Source organism: Daphnia pulex, chromosome 3 (genome assembly GCF_021134715.1).
Source record: "Daphnia pulex isolate KAP4 chromosome 3, ASM2113471v1".
NCBI lineage: Eukaryota > Metazoa > Arthropoda > Branchiopoda > Diplostraca > Daphniidae > Daphnia > Daphnia pulex.
Genome location: NC_060019.1, coordinates 332,448 through 349,551, shown reverse-complemented (window position 1 = coordinate 349,551; position 17,104 = coordinate 332,448). Strand labels below are relative to the sequence as shown.

The following is a 17,104-nucleotide window of genomic DNA, read 5'->3' as shown; positions in this document are numbered from 1 at the left end:
ATCTATTTCGACCAAGTGTCAACTTATGTCTGGGTCTGTAACAAATTTAGCGTTTTGATTTTTACAAAATGATTGTATTATGTAACTTTGGTAGATTCGATCGTTAAATGCGTTTCAGTTCAATGTTTTCTGGCCAACATCGCAGTTGGGCAGTTACCTATACGTCAACAAAATAAAATTAGCCGAGTCGAAATAATGCCCAGCAGTTGATGGCAGTGAAAGGATCCGCGTGCGGATTGGCCATGGACTGAAGCCCAAGGGCGCCAAATGAGCTTTGAAAAACCGCTTCGCGCTGGTTCGGGATCAGTTTCGCTTATGTACATATCTCCCCCCCTCCACCTTATTGCCTATACCCCCACATTTCCTATGTACACACACACACAACCAGGTCAAAGTCGCCCGTTTCGTCCGCACTGAAAAAGTCGAATGCAAACCTCTCGATTCGCTCATTTCGTTTCGTGCGCTCGTCGTGGTGAGGTGTTACTTGCACAGTCTCCCATAGTGCTGTAACAGTGCCCTGCGGTGTTGTTTCATTTGACTCACGTTGTGTAATAATTGGCCTTAAAGATGCAGAATCTATTGAGAGTGGTGGGTCCTCTGAAAGAATGCATCCGCACCAGCTCGAGAAGTCTTAATACTGCGCAGCGGATTTGCGGAACGCATTTCGACCGCGTCGTGCCCGCTCGGCAGGCATTCAAAAGTCGACATATTGGACCCAATGAAGCCCAGAAGCAACAAATGCTTCAAGTAGTTGGGTGCAAGGTACATTTCACCTATTTTTACAAGTATTGTGTGTGGTGAATGTAATTCTTTGAAATTCGAAACAAGTTTCTATTTTACTAGTAGCCCAAATTTCGTTAGTCTTTTGTTTTTCCTTGTTTTTGTTCTACAGTCGTCTGCTCCATCCGTTTGAAACGTTTTCTTTTTCCATCACATTCGTCCTTCCGCAAATAGCAGTGCCCATACATTTCGTCCTTGAGAATTGTTAGGCCTTCAAAAATAATAGGGAACAGATTTTGTTTAGTCTTGGCATTTGAAAGCCTTGAAACTTGGAATGCGTAGACACTGGACCCGCGGATTAATCCTAAACTTTACAGACGTCTAGCATGTTGTTAAGAATCACGTTGAATCACGTTTAGAACAACACTGATAGGCCAATATTGTGACATATCTGTTTGTTTGATATATATTTTGATCCTCTTATCTATGAAGGTTATTGTATTAATAACTGTTTTGATTGACAACGAACAAATAGGATTTGGACACACTTACCCAGAATGCGCTCCCACAAGGTATTGAGTTGGGAAGGGACCTTAACCTGACAGAACCATTAGGTAACAATAATAAGATTTATACAAAAATGTGTGTTTATGAGTTAACCTTGTGCTAGATGAATACCAGCTGATGGAAAGAGTGCAGGAGTTGGCAAAGCAAAACAAAGTTTGGCGCTCATTCATTGGCATGGGATACTACAATTGCCATGTTCCTCACCCTATTCTACGAAATCTATTTGAAAACCCTGGATGGTAAGTCTCCATTTTACATAACAAACTTTAACTTTTGTTTTCATTCTCTTTGTGGAATGCAGGTATACCCAATATACTCCATACCAGCCAGAAATTGCTCAAGGACGTTTACAGAGCTTGTTCAATTACCAGACTATGATTGCTGATATGACAGGCCTAGATGTGGCTAATGCTTCACTACTCGACGAAGGCACAGCGGCAGCTGAGGCCCTCGCCATGTGTAGCCGGTATGATATAATTCTGACGTCTAATGAAAATCAACAATCATAATATCTGTTTATATTAGATCTAACAAGAGAAAAGTATTTCTAGTCTCGGATAAACTCCATCCACAGACAACTGCCTGCGTTGAGACCCGTTGTTCTGCCATGGGTTTAAAAGTCAAAATCGTCGATTTCAGCACCGTGACTGAAGTTGAAAAAGATATTTCGGCCGTTCTTTTCCAGTATCCCGATACTCATGGCTCGGTTCAAAATTTTCAAAACCTCATCGACAAGACCCACGCCGCAGGGGTAAACGTCATGAATAACAAATCAAATATTCGCTATTTTCTTTAATGTATAATCATATTTATTGCAGGCCCTAGTTTGCTGTGCTACAGATTTAATGGCACTCACAATGATGAAGTCACCAGGAGAAATCGGTGCCGATGTCGCTGTGGGCAACAGCCAGCGCTTTGGTGTTCCTCTCGGTTACGGAGGACCGCATGCGGCCTTCTTTGCCTGCAAAAACAACCTGGTTCGAATTATGCCCGGCCGAATGGTGGGCGTCTCGAGAGACGTCGATGGTAAAGACGCTTACCGCCTAGCCCTGCAGACACGCGAGCAACACATTCGCCGTGATAAAGCCACTAGCAACATTTGTACAGCTCAAGCTTTACTTGCCAACATGGCTGCCATGTAATTTTATTCCCTTTCCATCGGCACGTAGCAGTACAATTGAATTATTCATTTGTTTTCAGGTACGCAGTTTACCATGGTCCTGCCGGCTTGCAAAAGATTGCTCAACGAATTCATCACTCAACTGTTGTCTGTGCCAAAGGTACGGATTTAACAAAGTTGGAAACGAGTCAAAGTGGATCTAAAAAGTGACGTTTCATTGGAACAGGTTTGGAGTCTGGCGGTCACGTAGTGCGGAATAGCCAATTCTTTGATACGCTCAAAATTCAACCGTCTTTACCCGTCCAAGATATTAGAGCACGTGCAGAGGCGCAAGAGATCAATTTGCGCTATTTTCCCGATGGAGATGTACTAATTGTTGAATTATTTATTTCGGTTGATTCAATTAACTTTTAATTATTTTTTTTAGATTGGTATCTCCATTGACGAAACTGTTCGCGAGAAAGATATTAATGATATTTTCGCCATTTTTAATGTCGATGTAACAGCCGAACAAGTAAGACTTGACATATTTATCAGTTAATTGGATGTGAGTATAATGAAATCATTTTTTTCAGGTGTCTCAGCGACCAGATATTCTTTCGTCCAGTTTGGAACAGTCCGAGTGGAAGAGGACCAGCTCTTACTTGACTCAGCCCGTCTTCAACTCACATCACTCAGAGACGCAGATTATGCGCTACATGAAATCCCTGGAAAACAAAGACATTTCATTAGTTCACTCTATGATTGCTTTGGTAATTTGTTTTCTGTTTACAATTGTGTTTCCTCTTATTTATGCATATTCTTATTTTCTTTTAGGGTTCTTGCACGATGAAATTAAACAGTGCCACTGAAATGTTGCCGTCCAGTATGCCTGAATTTGGCAATATCCATCCATTCGCCCCCGTCAGCCAGGTCGGCGGTTATCATCAAATGTTTAAAGAGTTGGAAGCTGATTTGTGCGATATCACTGGCTACGACAATATTTCCTTTCAGTCAAACAGGTAATTCAATCAAAATTACTTTCAATAACTCGTCTTCATTCATTTGAAATTGATTCAAACAGTGGAGCTCAGGGAGAGTACTCAGGACTGCGCGCTATTAAGGCGTACCTGGATTCCATCGATCAAAAACAGCGAAACGTCTGCCTGATTCCCGTGTCCGCCCATGGAACAAATCCAGCTTCGGCTCAAATGGCCGGATTCATGGTCGAACCCATTAATACGGACAAGGCTGGTAGCATTGACTTGGCTCAATTGAAAGCAAAGGTATTTCTACCTGTAGATCTGTAAACTCGATGGAACATTTTTTGACAAAATAATTTTCCAATTCCAGGCCGAAAAGTACAAAGATAGATTGGCCTGCTTGATGATCACATACCCGTCGACCTATGGTGTTTTCGAGGAAAAAATAGTTGAAATTTGTGACGTCATTCATCAACGAGGTGGTCAAGTTTACATGGACGGTGCCAATATGAACGCCCAGGTAGCCCTTTGCCGACCCGGCGACTTTGGCTCGGATGTCTCTCACTTGAACCTTCACAAGACGTTTTGCATCCCGCACGGTGGTGGCGGACCTGGAATGGGACCCATCGGAGTGTAATTAAAATTTTGAGTTTTCCTTGATATCCCCAAGTCATTTCAAATTTAATTTCATCGTGTAGGAAGAAACATTTGGCACCTTTCTTGCCAACACATCCAGTAATTGATCCTCTTAATGGACAGTCTTCCCAGTCGTTTGGTGTTGTCAGTGCAGCTCCGTTTGGTTCACCCCTCATTCTGCCCATCTCTTGGTCTTACATTAAGGTGATTATTCAAGATTACCTTTATTAAAAGGCATTGAATTAAATTTTGTTATTAATTAGATGATGGGTGCCCGAGGTTTGAAAGAAGCTACCCAAGTTGCCATCCTTTCGGCCAACTACATGAGCCGCATTTTGGAGCCCCACTACAAGATCTTGTTTACCAATCAAAGTGGCTGGGTGGCCCACGAATTCATTATTGACGTCAAGGATTTCAAACGAACTGCCAACATCGAAGCTGTCGATATTGCCAAGCGTCTAATGGACTATGGTACGATACCAGCTTGCAAAATCATTTCATCCAGACAACTTATTCTTGTTCGGTTACAGGTTTCCATGCTCCAACGATGAGCTTCCCAGTTGCAGGATCGCTGATGATTGAACCAACTGAATCAGAAGATAAGGACGAGATGGACAGACTTTGCGAAGCTCTCATCCGCATCCGGCATGAAATTCACCAGATTGAAAAGGGTGTAATGGATCCAGTGCGTAATCCTCTTAAAATGAGCCCACACACACAGGAGCAGATCATCAACAGCACATGGGATCGACCCTATTCCCGGGAACTGGCTGCCTTCCCTGCGGTAAATTTCCACTTTTCCATCTCGAATAAATTTGATATTCATTTTCCATTGTTTTCTACAGCCTTTTGTGCGTCCCGAAACGAAAATGTGGCCGAGAGTTGGACGTATCGACGATATTTACGGCGATCGTAATCTGGTCTGCACCTGTCCGCCAATGGAATCGTACACGAACAAAGATTCAGACAGTCTAGATGGAGTTGCTGCTGCTCGAGCGTAAAAGTGGGAATGAGCTAATTGCTGTAGATTCTCATTCCAAGTTGTTGTGCCTTATATTCCGATCTTCCCGTCATTCTCCATCTTTAAGTTTTAATATTATTTTCCGTTTCGTTCATCCGCCAACAAACCGGCAATAGAAAGTTTTAATCGCCAATCAGAACATACTACACCATGTTTAAGTTTACAGAGCAAAATACAAATTCATGAAGGCATATTGCGAGTCTCTCCGTGATTTTTCAAATGACCTTGTGCTGCGTCTGCTATGTCGTCTGAAAAAGGGGAGGAGCGACTTTGAAAAAATGGAACAGGATCTACGGAATCACGTGACATTTAGTAGGTTCTTATATTTTCCAGCGCGAGCTATTCGAAAGTTGCCCGATATATTTCCCTTGGAAAAACGGTAAAGGTTAGTAACCTAATATGTAGAAAGTGAACATGTTTTGGTTTCGTCTTGTCTATGGATGCGAAACACAGAGGGTACGTGTGTCCTTCAGATTTTCCCATAATTGTCCATCGCGCTTTATTGCTCCGCGTGCAAGGCTTGGCGCTATGTATAAAACCCTAATGCTCCGATTTCAATGTATCATTCGCCGACATCCTTGCGCTCTGAATACAGTTACTGGAACGTTTCTGCTACCTACCAACGATGAAACTAGTGCTGGTGGTAAGTCACATTGACGTGGTTAATAATTTATTGATCACACTTAAATTCATTATTTTATTTTTTTAGATCGTTTTGGTTTCTTTGCTGGCTCTGTCTGGAAGCAGAGCATCTCCTCTACCGCAGGGTCGGCAGCAGGGGATGACGACCAACAACAATGCACAAAAACAATCTAATTCGCAATTAACGTCTCAAGTACAAAATACAAACCAGGGATTGGCCGCTGCTCTTTTCTCGTCTACTTTTGCGAGCGCACAGCAAGTGTTCCAGGCAGTCAGTAGACAACTCCAGGGATGGTCTCGACTTTAAAAATATTCTGGGAATCATATAATGTAACAAATTATTATATTATATTGCGTGTAGTATCTCCTGCTTGCGTTCAAAAACAGACAGATGAAACAAATTATTTATAATTTAAACAGAAAATGTGGTGTACTATTTTTATCACATCTCTATTTATGTATCCAGTGTCTGAATACATTTATTTAAATGAATCTTCTCGGCTATAAAAAGGCTTGAAATGGTCAGAGTTCCAAAAACATAAATTACCTGTTTGCCTGTGGCAATCGTAAAAGGTAACACATGGCTGAGCATAAACCATACAGTCCCAGAGGCCAACTCCAATGAAGAATAGAGTGGCTTATACTTTCTATTGTCCTTGAAATTTTTTTAAAAAATGTTTCTTTGAAAGAAATTAATTTTAAGTTTCGGCAATTGCGATGAGCGAAAATATGAAAGGTTTCGGCGATCATTTATCTAAACATATCTTTTGAAATATTATTGTTCTTTTAATGTATTGGCCAAAACCCATTATCGACTTGGAATCGCGATCGCTGCTACTCCCGAGTTCGAAGGCGTTCACAACTTTGAATCAGTTGACACAATTCTTCAGCTAAGAATTGCATCCACTGGCAGCTGATTCAATGCTATACGAACCGCTTCCTCGAAGTCGAACTTGGTTGCGGCAACGACAGCGATTCCAAATTGATAATGTGTTTTGGCCAGTAATATAGTTGTGTACCCGTCACCCTTCAAATACTTTTCCGTAGCTCAAATCATGATGAGTGACATTTACATGTTGCCTTCTCGTTAATGATATGTTAGTAAGCCGAGTTTTGTTTTTATTATTTGATAAACATTTTCCCTTGGTGTTAATTGTTAAGTTCAGTTTTTTATAAACGTTATTTTCGCTTAACAACTATCGTAAATCAAAAATAGGAACACATTTCCGTGTTGCCCTAGCTCGATGCCCCCTTCATCGGCTCAGCCTTCCCTGCGGCAACTCGAGGCCTGGAGGGATCCGAATGACCTTAACGAGGCGAAGCAGACGAAATCCACAGGTACAACACGATGCAGTCTGCACACCTTTGCTATTCCTGTGCGTACACGATTTAGTTAGTCTGGTGGCCCGTAGTGAGATCGCATTAATTGTGTTTTTTAATTAGAAGATATGAAGGTCGGGTCTAGTCATGCATGAGTCATATCCGAGTGACGAATTTCTGAAAGTGCCCTAATGTAACGTTCCTCAGCTTCATGCCTAGTTTGTGTCAGATCAATTCAGAAGCTTAATAAATTCCATCTGGGCGATTTCAGTCAATGGCCATCGTTGCAAATCAGTCATTTTTCTTCTTGCAAATAATTAATACTATTATTTCCATTAAACGTTCAAGATTTTGTGATAAACCGCGGTGGCGCATGTAAACTACAAAGATGGCGGACTTCATTTGTTTTTAATTGAAATTTCTTCTTCCCTTTCATCAGTTGTTCTTCTGCTGTTCTCAACAATGGATTGTAGGCATATTGCCTAACACCAGAATTTTTTGAAATCCAAGTTATTCTTGAAAGTTGTTTTGTTGAAGGTTATCAGTTCAAGTAACTGGACACTTGAGGCAACTCTTTTTTATCTCATCAAACGGATTCTGAGAAGGGGCCATTTGTTCTAATCCGTTAAACGTTCATATTAGTTATTGTTTCCCCAAAAAGCTGGCCGAGATGGACACTACTAATAATTGTCCCAAAAGTGAAGAATTGATTCCTACTGCATCAAAAAATATGGCAATTTCCGCAGGGTAAATATTCACTTATGCAGTGATTAAATGAAGACTTTTTTGTTGGTTTTTGTTTACTCAATTTTTTGTCTACAGGAAAAAAAATTTGACAGACAACTGCCTATATTGTGGTGAGCGTCTCGATCCGACAAGACTTGTGTTTCAAGTAAATTTGCTCACATTGAAGGTGTCGTGTCAGAGCTGTGATAAAAAGAATTATTTTGGAAAAATTCGTCAAATTCCGATGCCACTTCCATCGCCTCCAGTGATAAAACGTCCGGCCGGATACCAGTTGCGTGAAAGAAATCAGTCGGAATATCAAATCTTCTTTGATTCATTTTCTTCTAATAAAGAATCGTCTGGAGAAGAGTCTGAAGAAGAGTCTCCATTGACTACGACTGCTGAAAACCAAGAATGTGTGTCATCGTCGAATCGCTTAACTCCAGAAGGTATCGTAGAGAAATTATGTCACTTTCATTTAGCTTTGTTTATTCATTCATTTTTATCTTATTATTTTAAAGAAATTTCGGAGCTAATGTGTTTGGAAGCTCAAGCAAAGAGGCTAGAGAGGGAGAAACTTCTAAATCGAAAAAATCCTGAATCGGATACGTCAAATTCGTTGTAAATGCTTTAACTGTTATCTCGACACTTATTCGGTAAAAACGTTGTAATTTAAAAAATAATAATTCAGATAATAAAAACACAGATTTGTTTGCCTAAAATTTGAATTTGGTGGTATTAATCGAAATGCTTAAGAATCGATTCGTTTGTTTACAATACATAGCCAAGTAGACGACAGTAGTTGCGATACATGTGAAGTCTGTCAAGGACTTGTATCGAAGTGGATTATTTTTCGCAGGTACTTTAAATTTAACTATAGTTTGCGGTTTTATGAAACAAGAACAATTATCGAACATTTTTCAGCCCTTCCCTTCTTTTTTCTATGACAATTATTGTTGGGAATTTATTGCATCCCAACAGTGATCGACATTATTGCTATTGTTAATTCTGTGTAATTTGTAGGGACCTCAACAGAGGGCCCCAATTTTACCCTCTCTTCCCATTCAATCTATTGTTCCCTACCCTACTCAACCCTAAACCAACTATTGAAATACCAAAATGCTGTATTATACGGCAGTGTGAAATATAAGGACGAACTAGCAACAACAAAGGTGTCATCTCTTATCTCAATCTTGGAAGTTGAACGGTCGACACCGCCAACAAGAGTTCCATTTCCAACATGGTCCTTCGAACCGGAGTTTTCTCCAACCAGTGTTAAGTTAGTTTCGCTCTATCACACTCAAATCTTTCTCTCGTTATCTCCTTTTGCTTAATCATTGCCGCCATTTATCAAAGAAAATTGTGTTTAATTATGGCAGGTCAGTCATTTATTAGAATCTTTTTCTCTCTCTCTGAGTTTAACTTGTTCTCAGGGGTCTAGTAAGCAAATAGATCCCTCTAAACAGTAAATTATTTTTCTTCTCTCTCTTGAATTAAAGCTAAAATATTTCCTCAAAGTTTCTTAAAATTAAAATAGGATTCCTAAATCATTTTTGAAGGGGGATTTCTTTTTTTGTCACGTAAATTATCATCGCCTAAGTTGATTATTCTCTCTTCCCTTTCAACAAATTTTTTTTTTTTTGGGGGGATATTGCTTTCCAATATCTAAGATTGGGCAAACTTGGGAACTTCCCTACCTCTTTAACGTGTTCACCTCGTGTGAGCCTTAGGTTAAATTCCCTCTCTATCTCTTGATACGCCTCCCGGCATTGTAAAAACGAATCTCAGCTGATTGGGTTCACTGCCCGTTCTTTAAAAATGGGATAACGCGGGAATCTCTTTCCTTTCAAGAATTTTTTTTTGGGGGGGCTTGCTTCCCTACCTCTTAGATTGGGAAAACGCGGGAACTTCTCTAACCCTTCAATGAGTTCGCCTCGTGTGAGCCCCAGGGTGAAAAGACTTAAATAAATTATCGCTCTCTTTGCTATGGCCTTAGACCATTTCCCGAAAACAAATCTCTCTCATTTTTTGAATTAATTTGCATTGTTTGTTATTCAATCATTTGGGTAAATCTCTCTCTGTCTCAGAAGGCACAACGATCTCTCTAAATACGACAGAAAAATATTCTCTTTTTTGGGGGGCTAGGCCGGTTTCCCCTTTAAACTGGAAAAAACGCGGGAAAATTCTCTACCCTTTCAACGCGTTCGCCTCGTGTGCGCCTTAGGGTGATTAAAACTTGAATTTTTTTTCTCTCTCTCTATTTACAAAGGCCTTCCGCCATTTCGAAACAAATCTCGCGCTCTTACGCTCTTGCATTTTTTGTTTGCTTAAAGGGAAATCTTTCTCTTTTTCTGAGAAGGCACAAAGCGCCCTCTGAGCACAAAATTGGGAATTAGAAACCGCCGTCTTGCGGCAAAAACTCTTTAAATTCTCTTTCCTAAAAATTGTTATTATGCCGTTTGTGGGATTGTAAGGAGCTAGAAAATTACCCTAGCTCCAAAATCATTCAGTTTTTGCAGATATCTTCACATAAAGGAATTCAAAGAAAGTGGAAAAGACAGCAGAATTTAATTCGGCACCACGAATCTCCGAAGACCGAGCAGAACAACAAACAAAAAGGCTAATCAACTTAATCAAAACATTAATTTAAACTAATTATCTTCTTTTCGTACTCTCAGCAGCTCCTTAGGAGCCACCTCCAACTCACAATGGCTCCAAATTACGCAAGAACTTTAATTAAAAAGCATATCACCCGTATCATTAACCTCGTCGAAACGTACAAATCAACAGAAATGACGTTGGAAGCGTTTATCGAAGTCGAAAAATTAGAAAAAAAGCTAGATGGATTCTACAAAACTTATGAGATATTCTCAAAAAGGGTCCAGGCTGAAATGTACAAAGAAGGCGAAGACCAAGAAGAGATCAATGCAGACATCGACACCATGTACCAAACAATGGACGATGTTATTGTCGCCAAAATTCACATCTTAAAGAAAAAACGAAGAGAATGGTTAGACAAACTCGAAAAGGAAGCAGATGACGAAGAATGGGAGAAGGACAGAGAAAGAATGCTCCAAATTCTCCAACATCAGGCAGCAACCCAGGCAGCAAACCAGGCAGCAACCCAAGCACAACTCAATCGGGACATAATCAGTCAGGTGATCGCAGCCATCTCAACAGCCTTTTCAGTGCCCGTCGCTCCAGGAGATGTCAACTTATCACCAACAGCTTCTCAGGAGCCAGCTTCTCAAACAAATCAAGTAATAGAGTCAATTCTCAAAACCCTCTCAACATCTCAATTTGCAGCAGTATTAGTGCCAAACCCAACTCCACTAGAAGTGTCGTCGCTTACGACAACAAGCTGTAGTTTTCAAAACACCCCTTCATACCAGTCAAAAGAAAATATCCAGACGGAAGAAAAAGAGACTGGAACGGCCAGTCTCCCTCACCCACCGAAAAAAGGAGACTCACTCTCGGATTCTCCGGATGGGCCAGACGGATATCCCGACAAAAAAAGGTTTGAAAGGAACGAAATAAAAGAAAATAATTCCTTTGTTTCAAAGTTAGAAAACTCAGCAAATCTGGAAGGAGCAGAAAAAATCCCATCATCGAACGCGAAAAGTTGCTACAGCGACCAAAACGTCAAATCAGCCCAGTCAAAAGAAGTCCCGATGGAAAAGGAGCCTGGAACAGCCAGTCTCCAACAACGACCAAAAAAAGGGCTATCAATCTCAGATATTCCGGTCAAATCCAGTGGAAACAAAGACGAAAAAAGGTTTGAAGACGAGCTGAAAGCAACTAACCTCAAATTTGCAAACTTAGATGGTGTAGATGCAGTGGAGTCCAAAAATCTCTTGAGCTCCTCTAGCAACGAAAAAACTGCTTGCACACTCATTATTCAAGAAGCTCCAGCTACTCCGGCAGAAGCTCCTCGTCCTCTCATTATTCTAGAAGCTCCAGCTACTCCGGCAGAAGCTCCTGGTACTCTCAATCTTCAAAAAGCTCCAGCCAATCCGGCAGAAGCTCCTCACTCTCTTAGTCATCAAGAAACTCCTACTTATCAAGCAGAAGTTCCTGACACATTCAATTGTCTAAAAACTAAAGATTCAATTATTAGGATTCCGCCAGCCGGCTCCAAAGAAAAGGATATTCCTACCTTTCTTTTTTTCCCCTCGGGAAGGCCAGCTGCATCGCTGGAAACACTTAACTCTTTTCCGAGTCAACTTAAACAAACCAACTTCTCTTCTTCTGGAAATTTATCATCGTCGCCAGAAATCCAGGAAGCTTCGAAAGAAAATCCTCAAGAAGCCGCTGCATTTGTCAATTCAACAAACGTAGAAAGCAACCAAGAAATCATTCCGAAGTTCAGATCGCCGTGCAGTCAAGCAGCAATTCTTCCGGAATTGGCCAATCAACAAAACTCAATGAAACGGAAGCGCTTGGAGCCAGTAAAACCAGCTCCTAAACGCATCTCAAGGTTACCAAGTATAGAAGAACATCTCATCAACCAGTTGCTGTTCTCTTATTCGTTAACCCAGGTACCAAACAAAATCGTTTCACATCTACTAAAAAATATTCTTGTGTTAAAGGACATTGAAGAAGATTCCAACACACACCAATCGGTATGGGATCCTGGTGGCAAACTTCCAAAGAGTCAGCCAACTCTCAATCGGAATCAAATGGAATGGACAATTAACTGAATCCGTAGCCAGTCAACGAAACAGCTCCTCTTAATCCAGGCCATCCATCTTCAACCGCATTTTCAGATCTCCAATCCAACGGATATCAAGTCGATCAGGATGTCGAGCCAATTGAACGGGCTCTACTGGGGAGTGTGTTGGGAATTTATTGCATCCCAACAGTGATCGACATTATTGCTATTGTTAATTCTGTGTAATTTGTAGGGACCTCAACAGAGGGCCCCAATTTTACCCTCTCTTCCCATTCAATCTATTGTTCCCTACCCTACTCAACCCTAAACCAACTATTGAAATACCAAAATGCTGTATTATACGGCAGTGTGAAATATAAGGACGAACTAGCAACAACAAAGGTGTCATCTCTTATCTCAATCTTGGAAGTTGAACGGTCGACACCGCCAACAAGAGTTCCATTTCCAACAATTATTAGTTGATTGTGACCCTTTTGCTTTATCTTATAAAGTAAACACCACTTATCTATCCACTATTAAAGGAACATGGCCTTTTAGTCACCAAAGTATCTATACAAAAATTCTAAAATTTGTATAACTGTTTTAGTTATGGAAAACCCAGCTGTTACTCTTTTTCGCCAATATCTACGCCTTAAAACAGTTCAACCTGAACCAGACTATGGTTAGTTATTTTATTTCCTGCAAATTGCTATCATCCAAACATCAAAATTAATTCTATTACTCTATAGAGGCAGCTATTGTATTCCTGAAAAAAATCATTGAAGAAATTGGGCTTGAGCACAAAACTATTGCACCTGATGCCAAGAGACCCATATTAATAGCTACTTGGAAAGGCCTTGAACCATCTTTGCCTACCATCTTGCTCAATTCTCATACTGATGTGGTCCCGGTTTATGCTGATCATTGGAAGTATGATCCTTTTGAAGCTGTCAAAGAGACTGATGGTAAAATCTATGGTCGGGGTACTCAAGACATGAAGTGTGTTACCATTCAATATCTTGAAGCTATAAGAAATCTTAAAGCTCAAGGAATAAAGCTGAAACGAACTATACATTTGACATTTATGCCTGGTAAGAAAGTTCTAATCTGAGTTCTGGTCTAAATTTAATTAAAAATAATGCTTTTCTTTACAGATGAAGAGGTTGGCGGAGTCCTTGGAATGAAAGCCTTTTTGCTCTCGGAAGAATGGAAAGAATTGAATGTTGGGTTTGCTCTCGACGAAGGTTTAGCTAATCCTATCGATGAGTTTACTGTGTTTTTTGGAGAACGAATGCCTTGGTGTAATACGCTAACTTCCCGAACAACAAGTCTATCACGATTCATCATATATTTTCGGTTGTTACAGGGGTTAAAGTAAGCTGTCCCGGCAATCCCGGCCACGGATCACGATTCATTGAAGGCACAGCGGCTGAGAAACTCCGATCTGTTATCAATCGCTTCTTAGATTTTCGCCAGCAAGAAAAGAATCGCTTGGAAGCTAATCCTGAGTTAACACTCGGGGATGTCACTAGTATTAATTTGACCAAAATTGAGGTACTATATTTAATCATATTTGTGAATTATATTAAATCCTAATAAAAATGGTTATTACGATTTTATTTTATAATAGGGAGGAGTTCAAGTAAATGTGGTACCTTCCGAATTGGTAGCATACTTTGATATTCGCGTCACACCGCATGCTGATTTGGATGAAATGCTCAAACAACTTTACGAATGGTGCAAAGAAGCTGGAGATGACGTACAAATCGATTTCATACAGTACCTGAAAGATCAGACATTGACGTCTGTCGAACCTGGAAACATTTGGTACTTTTATTGATTACATGAGAGGCCTGAATCAATTTCTCTAACCATTTCATTTACAGGTGGGATGCGTTCTCGTCCGCTTGTGAATCAATGTAGGCAACAAACAGTTTAGGTTTTTTAAATTCTCGCGCTAAAATAATCGTCTTATTCAATAGGAAAATGAAGATTAAATGTGAAATTTTCCCGGCTGGAACAGACTGCAGATTTCTGCGTGAAGTATTGTCTTACTAATTTTGTTCTCGAGTTTTTAAAAACATTACTTTTCTTTTAAGATTGGTCTACCTGCGCTTGGATTTTCTCCCATTAACCTCACACCTATTTTATTGCACGACCATAACGAATTTATTGAAGAAAGCGTGTTTCTTCGAGGCATTCCGATTTATGAAGCAATAATTCCGTCCTTGGGAAATGCTTAACTTTGATTTATTTGGTATGGGACCATAGGTACGATTATTTGGTTATCAAGAGTCTAGTCTTTTTGACTTGGTAGTCAACACATTTATTAGATATTTTCCGGGTTTTCTTTATTATTGTTATACACACTCAGAAAAGAATGCGCGTTTTTGTACACACACACAAAATGAATATAAAGAATTTTCTTTGCGGTAGATGGCGTCCGAGTTTCATAATAGAAGCAGACGAGTAATGTGGGTTTTTAGTCAAGACGTCGGTTTACAAAAGTGTTGGCAAGAGGGCAAACTAATGATTATAACGCAGTGTCAATTGGTTTTCTGCAAAAATGAATCCTATTCTAGAGCCTCTGACATTCCCCGACAAACAAGTCCAAGAAGAGTCGGTTGTTTCAACTCTATGTGAATGTCTGTTTTGCTCAGAAATGTTTGATTTGAAGTCGTCAAATGATCAAATCCTTGCTCACTTCTTACTCACTCACAAATTGGTTGTTGCCGACGTCAAGGAAATTGTTGATCTTAAAAGGTTTTTATTTGCTGTTTTATTACTGCCAATTTTGACTTGTAATTTTCCCTTTTTAAATCAGATATGTGGATTACTGGAGACCAAAGTTTAGGGAATGTGATCCTAAAGCCTATTGCTTTGTCATGGAAGCAGAAAATGAAAAAGGTGAAAAGGAGGAATATTTCATGTTGGCACATGAACTCCCAGAAGATCAAAATCTGCGAGAGAAACTGCAAAAAGAGAAATTGGTTAGTGGAATAATTCATTTGTTGCTTGGCCTACTTTTAGGTTATTATTGACTGTTTTGACATTTTTGTTTACAGAACCTTGTTTTAAAACAACAACAGAAAGAAAGAAAAGATGAAGAGTTCTCACATTCTTGTCTCTTCTGTCGTAAAATTTTCACAGGAAACCGTAAAGTCCTGTTTGATCACATGAACTTTGATCATAACTTTAGTGTTGGGCTTCCAGACAACATTGTATTTGTTGAAGAATTCTTAAATTTGCTAGATGAAAAGTTAGCCCAGAACATCTGCCTATACTGCGAGAAAACATTCAAGGATAGGACTGTGTTGAAGGAGCACATGAGAAAGAAAATCCACAAGAAAATCAACCCACACAATAAGGAATATGATAAATTTTACTTGGTGAACTACCTTGAGCCTGGAAAATCATGGAAGGAAATAATGGATGAATTTGATGAATACTGCCAAAATGAAGATTGGTCTGACTGGTTTGAGCCAGAGACTGAAGCTATTTGCTTATTCTGTGATTTTCAATCAAGTGCACCAGATGTTTTATCCCAACATATTGCATCTCACAGTAACTTTGATTTTCTGGGCCTGAAAAAGAGCTTTAGTATCTATCAGCAAATTAAGATTGTCAACTACGTCAGGAGACAAGTGCATGAAAAGAAATGCATACTTTGCGATGAGCAGTTTGAATCCCGGGATAAACTGAGAGAGCACATGCAAAACTTCAGTCACTTTAAACTTCCCGATCGGGCAGTTTGGGATCAGTCACAGTAAGCCGGATACATTCAAAATTTTCTATTTGTGGATCCTATTTTATTGGATAAACTTTTAGGTACTACTTTCCAACCTATGAAAATGATGCTCTTCTTTGTTTGCTAGAAGATACCATTCCAGATGATTCTACTGAAACCGACCAAGTAAATTATATTAAGTCTGATTTTTATTAATGTAAAAACTTGTTTTCATGATTTTTCATTTAATTAGGTAACAGTGATCCCTGAAGACACCATCATAAACCTTAAAGTAGTTGAAGAAGAACTGCTTAAACTAGAGCTAATTGTAAAAAAATGAATGATTCTACAAAGCTGTAAAAAAGATTGTATTTCAAGTGATCATGATGGAATAATGCAAACTTTAATGGTGGATTTGAGCTAGTGGTTCTGCTCTTATTTCTGATAAATTGAGTCTGGAATCAAGTTCATTATCAATTTCCCCAATTAAAACTCTGAAATTACAACAAGAAATAGTTATGATTGAGTTATTTTACAGCTAATAAGTGGATGAAACATACACATTGTCTCCTCTGATGATGTGCAGTCCCAGTTGGACTTGTTCAACTCCCTGGGTAGAACTAAACACTCTCTCATGACTGTCGTCAATGATAAGGTTGATAGTCTGATCGAATCCTTTAAGAATACCCTGTAAAAAGAATACATTGAAATTATTTCAAACGGTTTATTGAGTGAGGATGATGCCTTGTGATCGGGCGTTACAACTTACAATAAAATTCCTCCCATCACTCGTGATAACACATACGGAACCTGCGAACAAGAAAGATACAATTTTTCAGTGAATAATAAACAATATAATAATTAAAACTCACGATTAACGTAAGAATCTAACGTTGATGCCATGATTTCTTCACTCGCTTCACTTTGTATTTGGCTTGTAAAAATCGTCTGCAATACAGCGTTGCCGTTTATTTTACTTTAATATCAACAAAGTATTTTCATTCATTCTATT

The 17,104-nt window shown here is 39.5% G+C and overlaps 5 protein-coding genes across 5 annotated transcripts; 4 read left to right on the top strand and 1 right to left on the bottom strand.

Moving 5' to 3' along the window:
* The first annotated feature begins 257 nt into the window (after positions 1-257).
* LOC124190722 (glycine dehydrogenase (decarboxylating), mitochondrial-like) lies at positions 258-6,160 on the top strand. Its single transcript, XM_046583551.1, has 18 exons — positions 258-762; positions 1,256-1,334; positions 1,391-1,526; positions 1,589-1,753; positions 1,813-2,038; positions 2,106-2,425; positions 2,488-2,567; positions 2,634-2,773; positions 2,835-2,921; positions 2,983-3,159; positions 3,224-3,408; positions 3,471-3,672; positions 3,740-4,002; positions 4,068-4,209; positions 4,269-4,476; positions 4,536-4,789; positions 4,851-5,669; positions 5,736-6,160. Exons 1-17 carry the CDS (start codon positions 568-570, stop codon positions 5,004-5,006), a joined length of 3,015 nt encoding a protein of 1,004 aa, XP_046439507.1. The 5' UTR covers positions 258-567; the 3' UTR covers positions 5,007-5,669; positions 5,736-6,160.
* An 835-nt stretch (positions 6,161-6,995) lies between these two features.
* On the top strand, positions 6,996-8,442 carry LOC124190720. Its single transcript, XM_046583549.1, has 3 exons — positions 6,996-7,735; positions 7,811-8,163; positions 8,236-8,442. The coding sequence occupies exons 1-3, from the start codon at positions 7,659-7,661 to the stop codon at positions 8,337-8,339; spliced, it is 534 nt and encodes a 177-aa protein (XP_046439505.1). The 5' UTR covers positions 6,996-7,658; the 3' UTR covers positions 8,340-8,442.
* A 12-nt stretch (positions 8,443-8,454) lies between these two features.
* On the top strand, positions 8,455-14,800 carry LOC124190719 (aminoacylase-1-like). The gene is made up of 9 exons (XM_046583548.1): positions 8,455-8,573; positions 12,973-13,047; positions 13,115-13,456; positions 13,520-13,666; positions 13,732-13,919; positions 13,996-14,192; positions 14,252-14,284; positions 14,348-14,408; positions 14,465-14,800. Exons 2-9 carry the CDS (start codon positions 12,975-12,977, stop codon positions 14,606-14,608), a joined length of 1,185 nt encoding a protein of 394 aa, XP_046439504.1. The 5' UTR covers positions 8,455-8,573; positions 12,973-12,974; the 3' UTR covers positions 14,609-14,800.
* On the top strand, positions 14,790-16,780 carry LOC124190718 (zinc finger protein 277-like). The gene is made up of 5 exons (XM_046583547.1): positions 14,790-15,128; positions 15,190-15,355; positions 15,431-16,131; positions 16,194-16,278; positions 16,346-16,780. The coding sequence occupies exons 1-5, from the start codon at positions 14,932-14,934 to the stop codon at positions 16,430-16,432; spliced, it is 1,236 nt and encodes a 411-aa protein (XP_046439503.1). The 5' UTR covers positions 14,790-14,931; the 3' UTR covers positions 16,433-16,780.
* LOC124190721 (U6 snRNA-associated Sm-like protein LSm8) lies at positions 16,444-17,074 on the bottom strand. Its single transcript, XM_046583550.1, has 4 exons — positions 16,965-17,074; positions 16,862-16,902; positions 16,653-16,780; positions 16,444-16,586 (listed from the first exon to the last, which is right to left on the bottom strand). The coding sequence occupies exons 1-4, from the start codon at positions 16,993-16,995 to the stop codon at positions 16,496-16,498; spliced, it is 291 nt and encodes a 96-aa protein (XP_046439506.1). The 5' UTR covers positions 16,996-17,074; the 3' UTR covers positions 16,444-16,495.
* Positions 17,075-17,104: the final 30 nt, after the last annotated feature.